The 18392-nt window shown below is 59.7% G+C and overlaps 1 protein-coding gene and 1 pseudogene across 2 annotated transcripts; one reads left to right on the top strand and one right to left on the bottom strand.

The window, feature by feature from the left end:
• The first annotated feature begins 47 nt into the window (after positions 1-47).
• On the top strand, positions 48-185 carry LOC121472432 (annotated as a pseudogene).
• Positions 186-844: 659 nt separating this feature from the next.
• On the bottom strand, positions 845-17911 carry MYBPC3 (myosin binding protein C3). Of its 2 annotated transcripts, none has more exons than XM_041723430.1 (35): positions 17819-17911; positions 16530-16796; positions 15873-15998; positions 15701-15793; positions 15463-15611; positions 14570-14687; positions 14021-14069; positions 13737-13766; positions 13509-13562; positions 13131-13133; positions 12873-12884; positions 12483-12646; positions 11719-11851; positions 11471-11473; positions 11216-11340; positions 11031-11136; positions 10765-10931; positions 10203-10368; positions 9372-9478; positions 9249-9278; positions 7634-7773; positions 7319-7399; positions 6335-6494; positions 5903-6007; positions 5626-5814; positions 4368-4502; positions 4067-4234; positions 3287-3375; positions 2968-3163; positions 2680-2819; positions 2300-2459; positions 2069-2205; positions 1601-1787; positions 1316-1353; positions 845-1161 (listed from the first exon to the last, which is right to left on the bottom strand). In XM_041723430.1, the coding sequence occupies exons 1-34, from the start codon at positions 17841-17843 to the stop codon at positions 1343-1345; spliced, it is 3825 nt and encodes a 1274-aa protein (XP_041579364.1). In that variant the 5' UTR covers positions 17844-17911; the 3' UTR covers positions 845-1161; positions 1316-1342. The 2 variants fall into 2 exon arrangements, with proteins under 2 accessions (XP_041579364.1, XP_041579365.1); XM_041723431.1 differs by having other exon boundaries at positions 7319-7396.
• Between the last annotated feature and the right edge of the window lie 481 nt (positions 17912-18392).

Raw genomic sequence — 18392 nt, 5'->3', positions numbered from 1 at the left:
TTTTTTTTCTTTTTCTTTTCCTTTTTTTTTTTTTTTTGAGAGAAAGAAAGACTATACTTTCAGGGATCATTTCTATAGTTTGTTACTAGAGAAGTTTCTCTGAACATATAGAGAAAGAGTGCATGGGGAGGGGCCAGCAGAGAGAATCTTAAGCAGGCTCCATGCCCAGCTCGGAGCCCCATGCAGGCCTCGATCTCGTGTCCCTGGGATCATGACCTGAGCCAAAATCAAGAGTCAGATGCTTAACTGAGCCACCCAGGCACCCCAAGACCATCCACATTCTTCTAGGGCACCTCTGAGACCCATTGGCTTCTTCCCAAAAATAAACTGATGATTGAATTTAGGTTCCTATGTGGGGAAGGAAGAGCAGAAGAGGGCCCTGGATCCCAATGTCTTGTGTTGGACAGGACTGCCTTCTACTGGGAAACAGGTGTGAAGAGCTGTAGGCCTGTTGCACACCAGAACCTCGAAGCAGCCTGGTATAGCTTCATTCCAGGCTTTTTAGGCACAGAACCACATGGAAGTTCAGCACCGCCCCTGTCCAGGCTGCTGTGAGCACAGGTCAGCAGGGCAAAGACAGTACAGAGCACACGGGACCAGGCAGGAGAGCCTTGGGTTTCTGCTCTGTTGCTAACACACTCCCCTCCGTCACTGGCCCAGCTTTCCCCATCGGGGGAACGTACACAGTGGGGGGAAGACTAGGTTTCTTCTCGTGCCTTATGAATTCAGGATTCCACCATCAGCCTCATCTAACGCATCCAGGAGACAATACCTGGTTCAGTTTGCTCTGAAGCTATATTTCCCTGGGCTTTTTGTAAAAACACTAGACAGGAAGAGTCAGCTCTCTGTGACCACTCGTCTTTTACTGCCCTCATATATTGAGAAAACATGGCAGGCCAGCAAGGTCTGTCCCCAGCCACCATTTCCTGAGCCCACCAACTTTTTGTCCCAAGGCCAGAGAGCGGCCAGTGGGAGCTCAGATGGTTCAGTCTACACAGAGCCGCCAGGCCTGCTTATCTTAAGGGCATTGCCCTATGGATGCTTCCCCCCCAGCCCCACCCCAAGATACACACTTGTGCACACACACTCAACAGCAGGAAGGTGGCTTGTCCAGCGTTCTTCCAGGTTCCCGGGCCGTGGGCCATTGGCATCCTGTTGCACCTGTAACACAGGTTCCCTTGTGAATGCACTGGTCTGAAATCTTGCAAAGAGGCGCCTGCACCTCCATCTCCTGATGGCTGCCCCCCCAGAACCAAGGGCTGGGGCTCAGTCTCGGACTCGGGCCGTGGGTGTGGGGATGGCTTAGAGTACATACCTGGCCATCGCCAGAGAGCCAGCCAGGTCACTGAGGCACTGCAGGGGAGAGGGAGGCCGTGTCACACGTGTGTTTCCCCTCCTGGCACCACCCATGTCCCCCCAGCCTCCTGGAAGGCCAAAGGGGGCAGCTGTGGCAGCAGAGCCCAGAAGCCAGTACCCACGTTGGACATGACAGGGTTACTGCTTTCAGCCAGAGAAGCTGCATGGCTGAACCAGAGTCCCGGCTGGTTCCCCGCCTTCTCCACCACCCCAACCCCCGGCCCTGCTCCAATGGGCTCCTCACCTCGTACTTCCAGGCGGCACTCACACTGTGCCTCGCCTTGTAAGTTGATGGCCCTACAGACATAGATGCCCCCGTCAAAGGGACAGGGCTTTCTAATCTCCAGGGTCAACACTCCCTGCTTGCTGAACATGCGGAAGCGGGCATCCTCCCCCAGATCCAGGCCATTCTTGAACCAGGAAATCTTGGGCTATACATCAGAAAATGGGAGGGAGGGAGACCATCTCAGGTTGGCAGGAGACTTCGCAGGAACCTGTTGCTCTTCTAGGGGCTCCCACTGGAGTCCAAACTACACCCAAGCAGGGATTGAACGAGGGCCCATGAGACCACCAAGACTGTTCAGGGAGCGGAGGCTGGCCCTGAACCCCTGTGGGATAGGAGCAGGGAATGGCTGGGGAGAGGAGCATAGAGTTGGAAGCCTCCAAAGCCTGCCTCCCAAGTCGTCCTGCACCAGGACCCCAAGCTCTCTACCTTGGGGCTACCCCGCACAGCACAGCAGAGGGTAGCATTGTAGCCAGCGATGACTGAGCGGTTCACCAGGGGGCGGGTGAAGCTCGGGGCCTCCGAGAAGTCCAGGGCCTTATAGCTGGGTGGCTCATACGTGATGCCTGTTGGTGATAGGACTTTGGAGAGTGCCCCCTCCCAGCTCCTACCACCTCCCTGCCCCGGCTCCTCCTGGGGGTGGCAGGAAAGGTACAGCACCTGGTCTGGGGATAAAGACAGGCTCCTTGGTGGTGGCGGCTTTGTCACTGGGCCCCACCATGTTGTGGCTGAAGACCCGGAAGTAGTAGCCGTTGCCAATGATGAGCTCTGACACCACGCAGTGAGTGCGGCGGTAATGCTCTAGGACAGTGAACCATTCCTGGGGGTGTGGAGGAAGGGGAGGCTCTGTGGGGCCCTACTTCCTGCCAGGGAGTCTCTTTTGGGGTATGCTTGGTATCTGTACCTTAACTGTGGAGGGAATCAGGTCAGGGAGGGAGGATGAGCAGCAGACCCTTTCTCAGGACAAGAGAGGGAGCTGAGGCCCAGTCTGCCTGGCCCTAGGGAGGGAATATAAGGGGGGCCCAGCACCCCAGGCTCACCATGGTCTTCTTGTCAGCTTTCTGTACTGTGTAACCCCAGATCTCTGTGTTGCCATCATCCTGGGGTGGCTTCCACTCCAGAGCCACATTGAAACCCCAGGCTTCGGCGACCCGAATATCCTGGGGAGGGCTTGGCTTGTCTGCAGGAGAGAGCCCAGCTGGAACACACCCCCCGAGTATGCACAGAGGACCCTGGGAGGCCCCCTCACCCCTGCCAGCCTGGCCCTGGCCTGCCACCCTCTGCAGGGACTCTGGGCATCCCAGAGGAGGGGCCCCTGTGCCACGCACCAACGATCTGCAGGACCAGCGTGGCCTTGTCCTCCATGTTCTCGATCCGCAACATCACCTGGTAGGTGCCAGAGTGGGCACGGTGAGCAGCCCGGATGAACAGGATGGTGTCCGTGGGGCTGTTGCGGATGCTCACCTCCTCGCCTGCCAGGGGCTGCCCCTCTTTGGTCCAGGTCACCTGAGGCCGGGGCTTGCCCTGTGAGGAAGGGACAGCTCACCCCCAAGCCTGGCATGACTGGGTCTAGTTAGCCCTGAGACACATTTCCCAACTAGGCAGAGATGACACGCAGTGGAGGACGGGGAGGATAGCCAGCCCTACCTGGAAAGGAATGAGGAGGTTCACAGGCTCCCCAACCTTTCTCTGGATGGTCTGGCGCAGGTGCCTGGGCAACTGGAGCCGGGGCCGCTCTGTGGGTGCCAAGTGAGCAGCTCAGCAAGGGAAAAGCTCTGCCCCCAAGGAGCGCCACATGCCACAGCTCCTCCCCTCCTGAGGCAGGGCCAGAAGGCCACAGCTAAGGAAATGCCCCTCCCTTAGCTCTCCCTGCCCGGCCCCAGCCCCAGACCTCAGCCTCACCACACGGCTGTAAGAGGCAGGGATCAGAGAGGGTGAGCAACTTGTTGGAGGTCACACAGCTAGAAGTCACAGGCCAGGATGCAAACATGGGGTTTGGGTCTCTACTCTAGCCCCTGGCTGTTTCCACCCCAGTCTGCTGTCCCTTTTCCACTTTGAGAACCAATCTCTACAAGATCCATGCTCTGTCAGGAATAGAGGAGCGGGAAGTGGATCCCAGATGGGCCGATGTGATGCTGAGTCATGAGCACAGGGCAGTACCTGCCTGTAGACCTGAGAGGCCCACAGAGCAGAGCTCAGAGACAATGGTGTAATGACCTACATTTTCCCTGTCCCAGAACCGGGGGGTCACACAGAAGATATTCTCTGAATATTTGCCCTGGGCCTGGGGCATGAATAGAGCCTCTGACCTTCCCCCTTGGAATATTCAGCCCCTCTTTCCAGTAGGGCCTCCCTGGGCCTCCCCAGTTCCTTGGATCCCAGGGCCCGGGGCATCAGGGGCGGGCCTGTCCTGTGAGGGCCACTCACGAAGTATCTCCTGCACCGTCACGGGCTCCTGGGTGGTGACGGGGGCTCCGGGCCCTGCCATGTTGTGGGCGCGCACCCGGAACTGCAGCCGGGCCCCCGTGGGCAGGTCCTTCACCAGCACCGCCGTGCGCTCCGTCAGCCCCTGCAGGGCCGTCACCCACTCGGAGCCTGGCGGGGAAGGCCCAGGGGCGTCAGGCGTGCACAGCCCACCCCACCGGCCGCCCTCCCGCACTGGCGGCCCCACGGGTCAGGGTCAGGGTCGGGGTCGGGGCGGAGGGGGGGGGGGTGCAGGGCCACTCACAGCCGTCCCAGCAGTACTCCACGCTGTAGCCGTCCAGACCGCCCGCGCCCGCGCGCTCCGGGGGCCTCCACTTGAGGGAGACGGTGGTGTCCGTCACGTCCTCCACCGCCAGGTGGGTGGGCTCGCTCGGGGGGCCTGGGCACGGGGTCGGGGGGAGGCACAGAGGGGTCCGAGTGGGCCTGCGCCCCCCGGAACACCGAAGGGTTCTGGAGCACACCCTCGAGCACAGGGGGCGCTCGGCTCCTGCCTGGCCCTCCAGCACCCGCAGAAATGCTTCAGCTCCGTTGAAAGACATGTCTCTAGACGGGCTTCCGACAAACGACGGCAACAATCCTCGCTAAAGGGGGCCGCACACAGGAAAACATACCCCAAAGAACGCACACGCGCCCAGACGGGCCACTCAGGCAGGACAACACAAGAAATGTTATAAACATAGCTTTTAGGGAAAAACTAGCCCAAAGCAGGGAAATTCCTGGCGCCGTAGGGTGAGGTGAGTGGACTGAGAGTTAAGCAAACTGCAAGTCAGTCCCTATAGAGAGAGGCCTGGAGTCTTCTCCCCACAGGCCCCCCACCCCCATGCTGTCATCTCCCCAGGTTGTGTGCCCCCTCCAGGGACTATAGGGGGGTGCCCGCCCCCCACCCACCCCCGACAGCTGCCCCCACCCCGCTCCCACGTCCTGGGAGGGACAGCTGTCCTCTGGACCCCATGACCCAGAGAGGAAACAGAAGCTTCAGGGGAGGCCGTGACCCCAGATGGCCCCCCTGGAGTGATGGAGCTGACTCTGCAAACTCTGTCTCTGAGTCCAGCCCACGATCCTTTGCACAGACCCAAGCCCCTTGGACCCCCAGGCAGTCAGGGCCCTCGCTCTGTCCTATATATGACAAACTCTGGTTGAAGGGAGTGGGGAAGAGGGGACAGTTTACATTTATTGAGCACCTGTTGTGTGCCATCCTAACAGCAGTTCCATGAAGTAGATATTGTCATTACCCCCATTTTATAGATGTGGAAACTGAGGCCTAAGAGGCACCCACAGTCAGATTGGTGTGAGTCTCGGCTCCACCCCTACCAGCTAGGTGACCTCAAGCAAGTCCTTCTGGGCACCTCACTTTCTTCATCTGTAAAATGAAGAGGATTATCCCCAACTGAGGCTTGTAGGAGACCCTGATGTAAATATGCCTGGTGTGGTGGCCGCCCACAGAGCAGGGGCTAATCCTGACTGGGGAGGGCGCGGGGCAGCACCAGGCCAGGCGGGCTCACCGATTGGCATAAAGGGCTGGGAGGCAGGGCTAGGCCTGGACATGCCGATGGCGTTGACCGCGTAGACTCGCATCTCGTACACCACACCCTCAATCATGCGCCGGGCCTCATGGCTCAGCTCCCGCAGCAGGTCGAAGTTGAGCCGCATCCACCGGTAGCTCTTCTTCTTCTTGCGCTCCAGGATGTAGCCTGATGAAAGGGAGGTGGGAGCTCCGGCCCAGGGCCCAGATACCCCCGCCCCCCGGCCCCTGGCTCTGTCCCCATGCCTGCTGCTCACCCAGGACCGGCTGGCCACCGTCGTAGGCAGGGGGCTCCCACTGCACGGTGCAGGAGTCCTCACCCACGTTGCTGATCTTGGGGGCCGCAGGAGCATCCGGCACATCTGAGGGAAGGGTGGATCCACATCAGCCCTGCCAGGCCCCTGAGCCGACGCTGCTCGTTCCCTTGGCACCCCAACCAACAGCCAGAGCCCACCTCCACAGCACTCCACAGACATTACTAGAATGAGGCTCTGATCATGTCACCAGCCTGTGATCATTATGGCTCCCCACTGCCCGTATACACCCCGTGTCCTAATCCCAATCCTCTCCAGGGAGCTGAGAGCATGTCTTGGGATGTCTGTCAAAATGACTAACCAAGTGGACGGACAGGCCCCCCTGCCGGGTTCCCCACTATTTTCCCCTCCTGGCCCTGGGACAGTCAGCCTCACCGATGACCTTGACTGTGAGGTTGACCTGGTCCTCGCCCACGGGGTTCTTCACCGTGACGATGTAGACACCCTCGTCTTCCTTCTCAGCCCCCTCCACAGTGAAGATGCTGCGGTCCTTGGTGGTCTCCACACGGACCCGGCCCTCGGTCTCACACAGCAGCTGGGGGGGAAGGGGTATCTGGGGACTTAGTCGGACCCCACAGGCTTCGTGAGCCTCTGTGATGGCCCGAGATAGGAAGAGAGCTCAGGGGGCACTTGGGTGGCTCAGTGATTGAGCCTCTGCCTTTGGCTCAGGGCATGATCCCAGGGTCCTGGGATCGAGTTCTGCATCGGGCTCCCTGCATGCAGCCTACTTCTCCCTCTGCTTGTGTCTCTGCCTCTCTCTCTGGGTCTCTCATGAATAAATAAATAAAATATTTTTTAAAAAAGGAAGAGAGCTCAGAGCAGGGTCCGGGGAGCAGATGCAGCCCAAGTGGAAACCACTTGTGTGAGGACCTAGTCCAAACACCTTTATTTAGTGCCTGCCAGGGGCATAGCACTAGGGTGAGGGTCTTGGGCTCTAGCTCTGGCTTTGTCTGGAGCTTTGGGCCTTTGCTGTTCTCTCTGTGCCTCAGTGTTCTTATCTGCCCAATGGAAATAGCACGGCCTTACAGAGCTGAGGATCCCGAAAGACCTCAGGTGGGTGGAGGGGCCAACTGCCCGGAGGAGGAAAAGCTGACCCAAGTGGGGCCCAGGCAGCTGCTCTTTCGGGGAAACCCTCTCCCTCGCTGGGAAGACGGGAGCCAGGGAGCAGCCCTGTCATGAGGGCGCCCCAGCAATGCTCCCCTCCAGCAAGGGACCCTGTGCCCAATGGAGGCACGGTGGTGGGGGTGGGCGGGGGGTCCCACAGAGGCCGTGCCTGGGGCTGGGGCATAGCTGGCCAGATGCATAGGCAGAAAATAACAGAAGGCAAAGGAGCCCCATCCCACCATCAGCCTCACTGACCTTCTTGTCAAACACCCACTCGTCACTGGCAGCAGCATCCTCCGAGGCATCGGGCGCTGGCCCTGCTGGGACCTTGTTCTTCTGGAAACAGAGCAGGAAGGAAGCAGGGGAACGGGCTGACTCAACCTGGAGGGAATCCCTACCCAGCCCCCTTCTGCGGCCCACCTTGCCCACCTCCCTGCCAGCTGAGCGCCTGCGCTCCCGCTCGGTGACCAGCTGTGCACATGTGGGGTGGGGTGAGGAACAGGTTCCCACACCCGCTGGCCCCACGCACCCGTTGTCCGGATGGGGGAGTGGAGGACGGGGGCAGGGTACCTGTGTGATGGTCTTCTGCCAAATTACAGTGGGAGCAGGGTCCCCTGAGATAGGGACATCCAGGCGTAGCTTGTTCCCAGCCACAACCACGATGGTGTCTGGCTTGCGGCCCGGGCAGTCCAGGTGGATCTTGGGAGGTTCTGGGGTGGGGTGGAGAAGGCATAAGTTGGAGAAAGGGGAGGGCCCACGAGAGACGGAGAAACTGGAAGGAGCATGTGCCCCTGCTTGTGTTTAATCACTTTGAGGTATAATTTTTTTTTAAGATTTTATTTATCCATGAGAGACACAGAGAGAGGCAGAGACACAAGTAGGCTCCCTGCAGGGAGCCCGATGCGGGACTTGATCTCAGGTCCCCAGGATCATGCCCTGGGCTGAAGGCAGTGCTAAACTGCTGAGCCACCCGGGCTGCCCCACTTTGAGGTATAATTAACATAGAATAAAAGGCCGAGATTTGAGCACACAGCTTGATGAGTTGTGACAAATGCGTACACCTGTGCAACTACCACCCCAATCAAGACCTAGAACATTTCCGTCCCCCCAGGCAGTTCCCAGGGAAGTTTGTAACACCGGGTCGCCTACTGTAGCATTTCTCAAACTGTAATTACGGGGGACATGAAGGTTCTGCCAGAAAAAAGACAAAAGAAGTTTCCGTGACCAAATCAAGTAGGAAACCCTGGATGAAACAAAGTCAAGTACATTTCTTTACCATGGGATTTAAAAACACTGAACACTTGCTCTCTCTTTCTTGCTCCGGAATCAGCAAGAGGTAGAGCAAGTGTTCAGTGTTTCCCAAACTTACCTTACCATGGAACTCTTTGGGGTTTTTTTGTGAAGATTTTATATGTTTATTCATGAGAGACACAGAGAGAGGGGCAGAGACACAGGCAGAGGGAGAAGCAGGCTCCATGCAGGGAGCCCAATGTGGGACTCGATCCCGGGACCCTGGGATCTCGCCCTGAGCCGAAGGCAGATGCTCAACTGCTGAGCCACCCAGGCGTCCCACCATGGAACCCCTTGAAATGGAGTATCCTGCTCAGTGGACTTGTTTGGAAAGCACTGACCTAGAGTGTGCCTCAGCCTGGACTATCCTCCTGAAGTTAGAATTCTTAAATATCTGATAGATGTTTAATCTAAAAGCAGGGGGGTTACTGCTAAAAGCAGAACAGATTTGGGGCACTTTGGGTGACTCAGCCCACTAAGCGTTCAGCTCTAGATTTCAGCTCAGGTCACAAGCTCATGGCTGTGAGATGGAGCCCCTTGTCGGGCTCTACGCTGGGCATGGAGCCTGTGTGAGATTCTCTCTCTCCCTCTCTCCCTCTGCCCCTCCCCCTGTTAAAAAATAATTAAAAATAAAAATAAAGACAGAACAGATTTAATGATGGAGTCACATCTTCTTATCTTTCCCGCACCCCATGGAGGAGGCACTATGAGGAGTCCCATTTTATAGATGAGGGAACTGAGGTGCCTAGAGATTATGATTGGCCTATGGTTGTGAGCACTGGAGCTGGAGCTGGGTCTTGGGGTCCCCGCTGCAGGTTCCTTGCTCTTCCCTCTGTCTGGGACTGGAGGGGGACATGGGTGGAGTGGGGTGCAGGGAAGAGGTCCCGAGACTCACCCTGCCTGGGCACGAAGTCGATCTTGACCTCTGCAAGAGAAGGAAGAGCAAGTGGCGTGGAGGTGGGTGGACAAAGGCAGAGCCAGCCTCAAGGGCCCCCACCGTGGCCCCGGTGCCGCTCACCCATAAAGTGCAGCTTGGCCGAAAGGTTGCAGGCAAAGCCTTCAGGCACAAAGCTGTAGTCAGCCTCGTCCGCAGGCGTGACGTCGTCAATGGTCAGTTTGTGGACTCTGCAGAGAAGTGGTGGCTCAAGGGACCCCCCGAGCCACCCCACCCTGCCCCACCCAGCCCTGACCACAGTCAGGGCTCCCAGGGCCCTCGCTCCACCCTAGCTCAGGGGTGGTCTGGTAGTTCAAATGCTTGCTCTATTTTTGACCTTCCAGCCTCTCACGTGTTTTCAGAAGTAGACAACGTACAAGTGGCCCTTGGCTGGGCCCTTGGAGACTGAGCAAGGGCTGGTCGCACTAATCTCTGTGACCTTGGGCCCAGCACGGGCCAGCCCAGATGCTCGAGGCATGAGTAAGAGAGTGGGAGAGGGAGAGGGCCCCTGGCCAGAGCCAGCCTCCGGGTGGCCTCCTGCCCCGTGCTGGTCATGAGCTGGGGGGTACGGGGCGGGGGGGTACAGGCTGGGGGTGGTGCTCCAGCCTGTCTGTGTCTCTCACTGCTTCTATGCAGGACTCCCCTCTGTGTCCTTCTCTCTCTAAATCTCTGACCTGGGTCTGTGTGTCTGTCTTTCCATCCATCTCTGTTTCTGTCCCTCTCTTTCCATGTCTCTCTCTGTTTTTCCCTGTCTCTCCATGCGTCTATCTCAGCCTCTGTGTCTGTCTGTCTGTCTGCTTTCCTGTTTCTCTGTGTCTGTCCCAGGCTCTGTTTCTCCCTCTGTCTCTGTCTCCAGTCTCCGCCCACCCTGTCCGGCTGCCCCCCTCTGCGTGGGGCTGAGCCCCGCACACTCACCGCCCTATGTGGGACACCTTTATGCGGCTGTCAGGCACCAGCTCCTTCCCGTTCTTCAGCCACACGCCCCGCACATTCTCGTCAGACACCTCACACTTGAACACTGCCTGGTCCTTTGCGCCCACCGTCAGGTCTGCAATGCTCTGGTACACCTCTAGCTTCTTCTCTGGGGGGCAGGACAGAGCCAGTGAGCTGGGGAGGGGGTGTGGGGCTGTGGGCGCCAATCCCCATGGAGATCACATGGGTGTGAAAACACATGTGCATGCACGAGTGTGAGGCATGTGGGCCTGTGATGGTGCAGTATGCACAAGGAACCTCAAGTGCTTGGGGTTGGGAGTGGGGGTGGGGGACACTAACTGGCCCCTTGGCCCGTCCCAGGACTCTCTGAGGCGGCCACCTCAGCATCTCTATGTTACAGATGAGAAAAGTGAGGCTCGGTGTGTCAGAATGACTTGCCCAAGGTCACATGGGCCTCCATTCTGGGTCAACCTAGCTCCCATATAAGGCCCGGGGTGGTGCTGGGGCCGAGCCTGCCCAAAGCCATCCCCCTGCTGGGCCTCACCCTGCACGATGAGCTCGGCTAGCGCCTGGCCGCCACTGGTGCGCAGTGCATAGTGCCCGGCGTCCTCCAGTGTCGCCTCGTTGATGATCAAGTGGTGTCTCTGGCCATCCTTCTTGAACCGGTATTTGAAGGTCTCCTCCCTGGTCAGCTCCACCCCATCCTTCAGCCTGGCCAGTGGGCAGGCTGTAAGTGCTGGGGCCGCGGTTGGGGGGTGCCCACAGGCCGCCCCCCCAGCCCTGCCCATGCCCCATGAGCCCAGCACTCACCATTTGACCTGGGCCCCCTCCTCGGACACCTCACACTCAAACTCCACCCGCTGTCCCACCATCACCAGCTGGTCTTCCAGGGGCCGAGTGATCAGCACCGGGGGCTCTGTCAAGGAGGGTGCACGTGAGGTCCTCTGCCCCTGCCCCCCAGGCTCGGGCTCCCAGGGTCCCTGGTCCAGGCCCACCTTTGACGAAGAGCTCGGTGCTGCACTTCTCCCCGCCCACCACGCACTGGTAGGCCGCGTCGTCCGCCAGCGAGCACTGGCTGATGGTCAGCGTGCGCTTGGCTCCGACGGACTCAAAGATGTACCTGCGCGGGCGCCGCGGGAGGGTGCAGGAAGGGACATTACTCACCTCCTCAGCCCTGGGGGACCCGTCCGACCCCCGGAGGGGACCCCGTGCCCCCACCCCAGGCCTTCCCTCCGGCAGCTGGGCCTTACTTGCTGTGGAGCCGAAGGGGCCGTGGGAGTGTCCGGATGAGAGGAAGCGAGCCGAAGAGAAAAAGCAAGAACAGAGACAGGCAGATAGGGAAAGATGGGAAACTAGACCCGGACAGAGGGGGGTGGGGGTGGGGGGAGACAGGGCAGGGACCGGTCGCGGTAGAGAACATGGGTGGCGCGAGGCAGGGAGAGCAGGCTGGGGAGCCTCCAGGCCCCCCTCCCCGCCCGCCCCCCCCCCCCCAGTGCACCTGCCGCTCATCTGGATCTCCTGTCCATTCTTAAGCCACTTGACATCGGCGTCGGGGTCGGCCAGCTCCACGGTCAGCCGGATCTTGTGGCCCTTGCTCACCTGGTAGGCCGGCTCCAGCTTCTTCTGAAAGGCTGAGCACCACCATCATGGCCCTCCCAACCTCTGCTCCCCCCAACCCCTTCACACCCACTGCGGTGGCTGGTGGCTGTGCCCCAGAGCCACGTCCTCCCACCACACTCCTCCTGCCACCCCTTTCTCTCTCCGCGTCCACTCTGCCTGTTTCTCTCTCTGTTCTGCATGCCTGTCTGCTTCTATCTCTTTGTCCTTCTGCCTTCCTTGGGGTCCCCTCCACCTGCTCGGCTCGGGGTTAGGCTTAGTGGCTCCCAAAGAGACAAAAGCTTGGCTGGAGACCAGTGACGGCGGTCGGGGGTGGGGGGTGGGGGGCGCAAGGGACCTAGTCTTTGCCTTGACTCTATTTCACAGCACCCCCCAGGCTTTTCTTCATTGAGGGCCCCCTCTGTGCTCTGTCATTTCCCTTGTGGTGTCTCTGGGCTAAACTTGCCCTTATTTTTTTTTGTGCCCTTCTTTTTTTTGGACAGGGGCTAACCTGGGCATTCTTGGTTTTTTCCAACACAAAGCTGGGGTTAATCTGGGCTCTTCTTCTTCTTGCCTGGGTGTCTCTGGGCCAAGCTGGACTCTTCCCTTCCCACCACAACCGTGTGTGCGCCAGCGCCGTCTCCTCTGGGGGGCAGGCGGCCTCACCTGTGCTCTTCTTCTCATCCCGCTTCATGCCCTTGAGCCTCTTGAGCATGCCACGCAGGTCGGTGACGCCGTGCTGGAAGGCGATGCGCTCGTACTCGGACGGTGATGCCTGCCGCAGGATCTCCCACACGTCCTCCTCGGCTGGCGCCTCCAGCCTGGAGTCCCTGGTCCGAAGTCCAGCAGAGAGGCCTCAAGGGATACCCCCGGCCCCCCTCCCTGCCCTCCCCTGGGGTGGGGCTTCCTGGGGCCCAAGACCAAGGAGGCCACAGCTGCCCCCACCCCTCTGTCCCTTCCCCTCTGGTGCAGCCTGAGCTGGCACTGGACTTAAGGTTCGGTATGGGGGAGTCTCAGTGGAAGTGGGGGTGACAGGGGTGCAGGATTCAGACTCACCTCCGGAAACTGCTGCTCCGGGCAGGGCAGAAAGGCAGTGACCATTAGAGGCGTGGGCCACCTGCCCTCAAGGATGTGGGGTCACAGCCCACAAGCCCTCACCTCCTCCCTCCCCTTCTCCCCCATTTACTCTGCACCCAGCATGCACAGGAAGGACCCAAACCTCCCAGACACCCTAGTCAGGGGGGTCCACACACGGGATGGATTCGGAGTCCCACCAGCACCCTGCTGGCCCAAAGCACCGCCCCCGATGCTTACTCTCTGGGCCGCAGCAGCATCAGCCGTAATGCAGGGTCCAGGAGACAGAGGGAGGGGACACAGAGTCAGCTGGGGGCCAGGGGAGCAGATTCCAGCTTCTTCCAGGTCCCCGGAGCCCCACTGAGTTAAGTAAGCTATCATAGACTCAGGGGTCGGGGGTCAGGGTGACCCTATGAGGATATTAGTCCACAGGGTACAATGCCTGCCCTCTGACTCCTCCCAACAGCAGGACTGTCCCATTCGACAGACCAGGAAACTGGTTCAGAGAGTTCAGTAACTGGCTCAGGGCCACACAGCTCAGGTTCATGAGAACCTCATCGCCAGGGTCTGAACTGGGGCCTCGACATCCACCCCAGGAGCTGCTACCCAGCAGCTCACCTCTTCTTCAGCAGCGAGCTGAAGTCCAGAGTTCCGGCGTCCTCGTGGCTGTCACTATGGAGAGGGACCCCCAGTGAGGCTGCAGTGGGGCCAGCCGGGTGGACTTGGGGAGGGGCAGGGGTGGGGAGAGGTACTGGGACAGGACGGGGCACTGGCTGGATGGGGGCCCCCTGTCATCTCAGACCCCCAAGGTTGGCGTACTGGGCAGGAAGGGCTGGGAGACGGTACCTGATACGCCGACCACTGCCAGCCAGGCTCCTGGGGGAGGGGGGGGTCGTTTAGAACAAGTTCCTCACCTGCCCAGGGGAGCCAGCTGCTCCACCCCTATCAGCTTCATCCCTGCACCCCCCCCCCCCACAGCACTCCCAGCCCAGGGGAGCCAGCTGCCCTACCTCTATCAGCTTCATCCCCACCCCCACATTCCCCCCCCACATCACTCTTGCCCTAACCCCAGGGGTCCTCCAGCCCCAGCGTTGGCCTCCCCCACACCCTGAGGATAGACAACCACTCACGTGCGGCGGAAAGCTGATCTGAGGTCCAGGTCTCCCGGGCCAACGGCCTCTGGGTGCAGAGAGGGAGGAGACGGGGAAGGGGCTTCAGAGGAGCCGTCCCAGAAGCCCTGGCCTGGGATCTCTGAGTGTCCCACGCCTGCCCTCCATGACCCTTGAGAGTGGGCATCTACCCCAGAGCTCCACATTCTGGGCCTTTCTGGGGTTGAGGTACCAGGGAGGTGGGGCGTTAATGGTCCTCAGTCCCTTAGAGGTGGCTGACCTCACACTTGACTCTCAGCCCACCCTTCACCTGTTCACGCGTGCCAGGAGCCTGGGCCACCGAGATGACTGAGACCTCAGGTGAGACCCGGGCGCGGCTGTCAGGCCCCACCCCAGCCCTAGAAGCATCACAGGTCTCTCTCATGGCCCTGCCGGAGCAGCCCTGGGCATGTGGTCAGCAGTCGTTGGAGCAGGACGAGGCATCCTCCTCCGTGTTGGCAACTGGGGGCAGACGCAGGGGAAGGAGCCATGGGGACCCCGAGCCCAGGACAGACACCAGGCTCCCCTCACCGTGGACAGTGAGATTGAAGTTGCAGCTGTCAAACTTGTCCTTGGTGGACACCTCACAGCGGTAGCCGCCCGCAGAGGTAGGCTGGGCATCTGTAATGTGCAACTCAAACAGGTAGACCTGTGGAGGTGAGGGGTCAGGGGAGACCAGGGGCCAGAAGAGGAGGCCGTTTGCTCCTAAAGAAGGCTGGGAGTGGCTGATGGCCTCTCCCTCAGGGTTTAGCTAACCCTTAGGGTTTTGTGTAAAGACACATGACTGCCATCTGCTGGCACAGGGTGGTGATAAATGATAACTGTGATGTCTACAAGGCAAATGACAGTCACTTAAGATGAGGCACTCTTGTGCAGTGCACAATCCACGCAACCAAACATCTTGGCCCTGCCCTGCCAGAGGCTCACTTGCCTGGGCCAGGACTGTGGAAGAGTGAGAGGAGCAGAAGCTGGGAGTCAAAGCACAGGTTCGAGGCCTGGCTCTGAGTGACAGACCAGCAAAAACAACCTCTCAGCTTTGGTATCTTCATCTGTATAACGAAGGGCAGCTTGGGCTCTGATATCCATCTATCCAGAGGCTTTCCATCCTCATTGGCTGAAGAACACCCCAGCTCTCGTGAACTCCCTGCACCCCCCTGAGCTTTCTTACGCCCCCTTGAGATTATCGTGCCCTGCAAGTCCCCAAGTCCCACAGGTCTCCTGGAATTCCCCATTCTCCCCGTGTACCCGTGGCCACCTGACCTTCTTCCCAGCCTCGCCAGGTATCTTGTTTGCACCTGCCATGTGCCCTCAGTCTTAGGGTGATCCTCCAGGGCTCCCTGTGCCTCTGGAGCCTCCCAGGGGCTCCTCATGGCCTCTTCCCCACCCCCACCCCCACCCCCACCCCCGCTCCCGGCAGGCCCCACCTTGCTGGTCCGGTCATAGCTGCTGTGCAGCTGCAGGTGCTGGCCGGCTTTGCTGCTCAGATCCACCCACTTGCCTTTGAACCACTTGACCATGGGTGGCTTCAGGAGGCTTGCTCCGGCCACACGTGCTGAGAAGGTGATACTGCCACCTACAGGAGAGGGGCGCAGGGCTGGGCTTGGGAGGGAGGGCGCCCTGCTGCCCCCTTCCCCACCCTACCCTGCTGCAGCCCACACTCACCTGCGGTCACTTCACCGTCCTGTGGCCGCATCACAAAGAGGCCGATGGGGTCGTCAGGGGCACCGGAGCCATCAGTGGCTGCCGAACTCGACCCTGTGGGTGGAGGCCTCTGAGACCTGCCCCAGGACACCCCATCCGCAGGCCGTGGCTGTCCCTGCACCGCCCCTCTCACCTTCGGGACTTGAGGAGCCTCCTTTCTCCTCAGTGGCTGAGGCCAGGGCTTCTCCAGGGGCTCCGGGAGCCTCAGCAGGGGCAGGGGCAGGGGCAGGAGCAGGGCCCGGCACAGTCTCTGCCTTCTCTGGAAGGGCCAGGGGCAGGGGTCATAGAGCCACTTCTCCCCAGAGAGCCCTCTTCTTGTCCCTGGTCCCCCTTGGGCTCTGCAGGCTGCCCAGATCGGCGTGTGCACATCGTGCAGACTGCGTGCCTGAGTTCTGGTGCGGCAGCCCTAGCAGAACTGAGCGCCCCCACCCCCCCAGGCTGGGCTGGCGCTCCCTGCACACCCCCAGCCGGCGGGCCTTCCCCGCACACACAGCCACAGCCGCCGAGCGCCCATCCCATCGGCAAGCGGGTGTCCAGAGGGAGGGCGGCCTTCTGCCTTATTCATCTCTGAATTTCCCCTACTTGCACGATGGCTGGGACAGGCCAGGGAGGCCCATGGGGACATTCAGAGACGTCTTGCTGCCGAAAAGAGAAGGGCATTCCTGGCAGAGGGCACAGCCAAAGCAAAGGCAACAGGGTGGAGAGGCACTTCCTCCCTGGGCGACGACGGACGGGTGCAGGGCTGCCCCCAGAAGCTCAAACCTCGGGGAAGGGCTGACCAGGGTCTTACCCGCTTCTATGACCTTGAGGTCAAACTTGACCTTGGAGGAGCCGGCGATGACTGCGTAGGACCCCTGGTCGGCAGGGCCCACGTCCCGCACCGTCAGAGTGTGCCTTGTGCCCTCGGCTGCCAGGCCATACTTGTCACTGGCGCTGATGTCACTGCCCCCCCGCTGCCAGCGCACCTTTACTCCTGACCGCTCCGTCTCGGCCTCAAACACAGCAGGGCTGCCGGCGGCCACCTCCGCCGACCTCGGCTTCTTGCTGAAGGCTGAGACTGAGAGAGAGGCCCGCGGAAGCTGCAGGAGCCCCTGGCTTTCCCATGCACCCCCACCCCTGCAGCCCTCTTCTTGACTCTGGTGATAAGCACTGTAATGCATCACCTCGTTTAATGCTCCAGCGGCTCTATGAGATGGGTGTGATTATTACACCCATTTCCCAGCTGAGGACACTGAGGCTCAGAGAGGTTAAGTGACTTATCCAAGATCACACAGCCAGGACTGTGTTCCTAACCTCCACACAAACTTTGCTAGATGTGTCCTCGGATAGCCCACCCTGGGGAAGCCCAGGTCCTTCTTTCCCCCACCATCCAGGGCCCTTAGCAGGGGGCACCCGAATGTGGCTAAATTTGTTCTCCAAGGGCCTCAGGCAGAGAATCAGCAACTGAGATAAAGCTGGCCTGGGGGGAAGGGCTGGAAAGGGGGTGGCCGATCCTTGCCCTGCATGACCTTGGTAAGAGCACAGGCCAGGTCCCTGGGCTGTGACTTTCTCTGCCCTTGGCCCAGGATCAGGGGCCTGTTGATCAGTGCCTGTTCCTCTCCCAGAACAGAGGGGCTGCATTACCTCAACGTGGGAGTCACGCCTGCCCTGGTGTGGGGGCCACAGGGGTGCAGGCTCATAAAGCAGAGAATCTCACAGCTGAAGAGAACCAACCCAACTCCTCCTTGTACAGATAGGGAAACTGAGACCCGGGGAGGGCAGGGGCTTGCTCAGGAGCATTCAGTGAGACTGGCTCCAGTCTAGACTCAACCTGGGTTCATGCCTGTGGCGATCTTTTTCCAAAAGCCAAGCTCAGGCTTAATCTTGCTACATAAGTAGATGGGATGGGGACAGGGGAGGGGTCCTCTGGCTGGCCCTCACTCTATCAGAAGGATGGAAAGGAGAAACTGAGAACCAGAAAAAAGACCTGGAAGGCAGCCAGCCACCACTCTCGGGAACTCACTCTGAGGCCTGCCCCCACTCGTAAATGCCCCAGCCCTTCTTCCCCACACCCAATCCCAACCCCAGACCCGGAGCTACCTGGCTTCTTCCCTGGCTCAGGCATCTTGAGAGAGGTGACACCAGGGACTGTGCAGTCACAGGCCTCCCAAAGAGGATCTGAGCAGGACCCGTCCCCCCACACTATATAAGGGGCTCTCCCCTCCCCAGGATTTCTTATCTTCCTCCTGCCCAGCCACCTGCTAAATATAGACAAATTCCAGAGAGTGAGGCTCTTCAGGGGGATGGCAGGGCCACATTGTTCCAAGCTCGCTCCTGTCCCTTCTCCCTCCAGTCCAATGTGATGGCTTCTGCCCCCCAACCTTTGGTAAGTCTCAGGGGTACCACAAACCCTGTCTGTCTGTTCATCTGACAGGGAAAGGGCATGATAAATTGGCACGCTCAGAGATCCTAGAGCCGGGCTGCCCTGAGTCCTGGCACTGCCATTTCCTTAACCTCAGTGCCTTAATTCCCTCATCTGTAAAATGGGGTGATGACAGCAGGTGCTGCTGTGTAGGATTATTCTGGGAGTGAAGTGAGTTTATAAATGAAAATGCTAGATCAGTGTCAGGCACGTAGAAAGTGCTGGATGGATGACAATGCCTCTACTCTTGCA

Source organism: Vulpes lagopus, chromosome 11 (assembly GCF_018345385.1).
Source record: "Vulpes lagopus strain Blue_001 chromosome 11, ASM1834538v1, whole genome shotgun sequence".
Classification (NCBI taxonomy): domain Eukaryota; kingdom Metazoa; phylum Chordata; class Mammalia; order Carnivora; family Canidae; genus Vulpes; species Vulpes lagopus.
Note: the sequence above shows the minus strand (reverse complement) of the source record. Positions and strands in the feature narration are given on the sequence as shown.

Coding starts and splice junctions, on each gene's coding strand:
- MYBPC3 (XM_041723430.1), bottom strand. CDS start 17,843: ATGCCTGAGCCAGGGAAGAAGCCAG. Junction 10,932..11,030: donor GAGGGGGCCCAGGTCAAATG/GTGAGTGCTGGG, acceptor CCCACTGGCCAG/GCTGAAGGATGGGGTGGAGC. Junction 9,279..9,371: donor GGCCAAGCTGCACTTTATGG/GTGAGCGGCACC, acceptor CTTCTCTTGCAG/AGGTCAAGATCGACTTCGTG.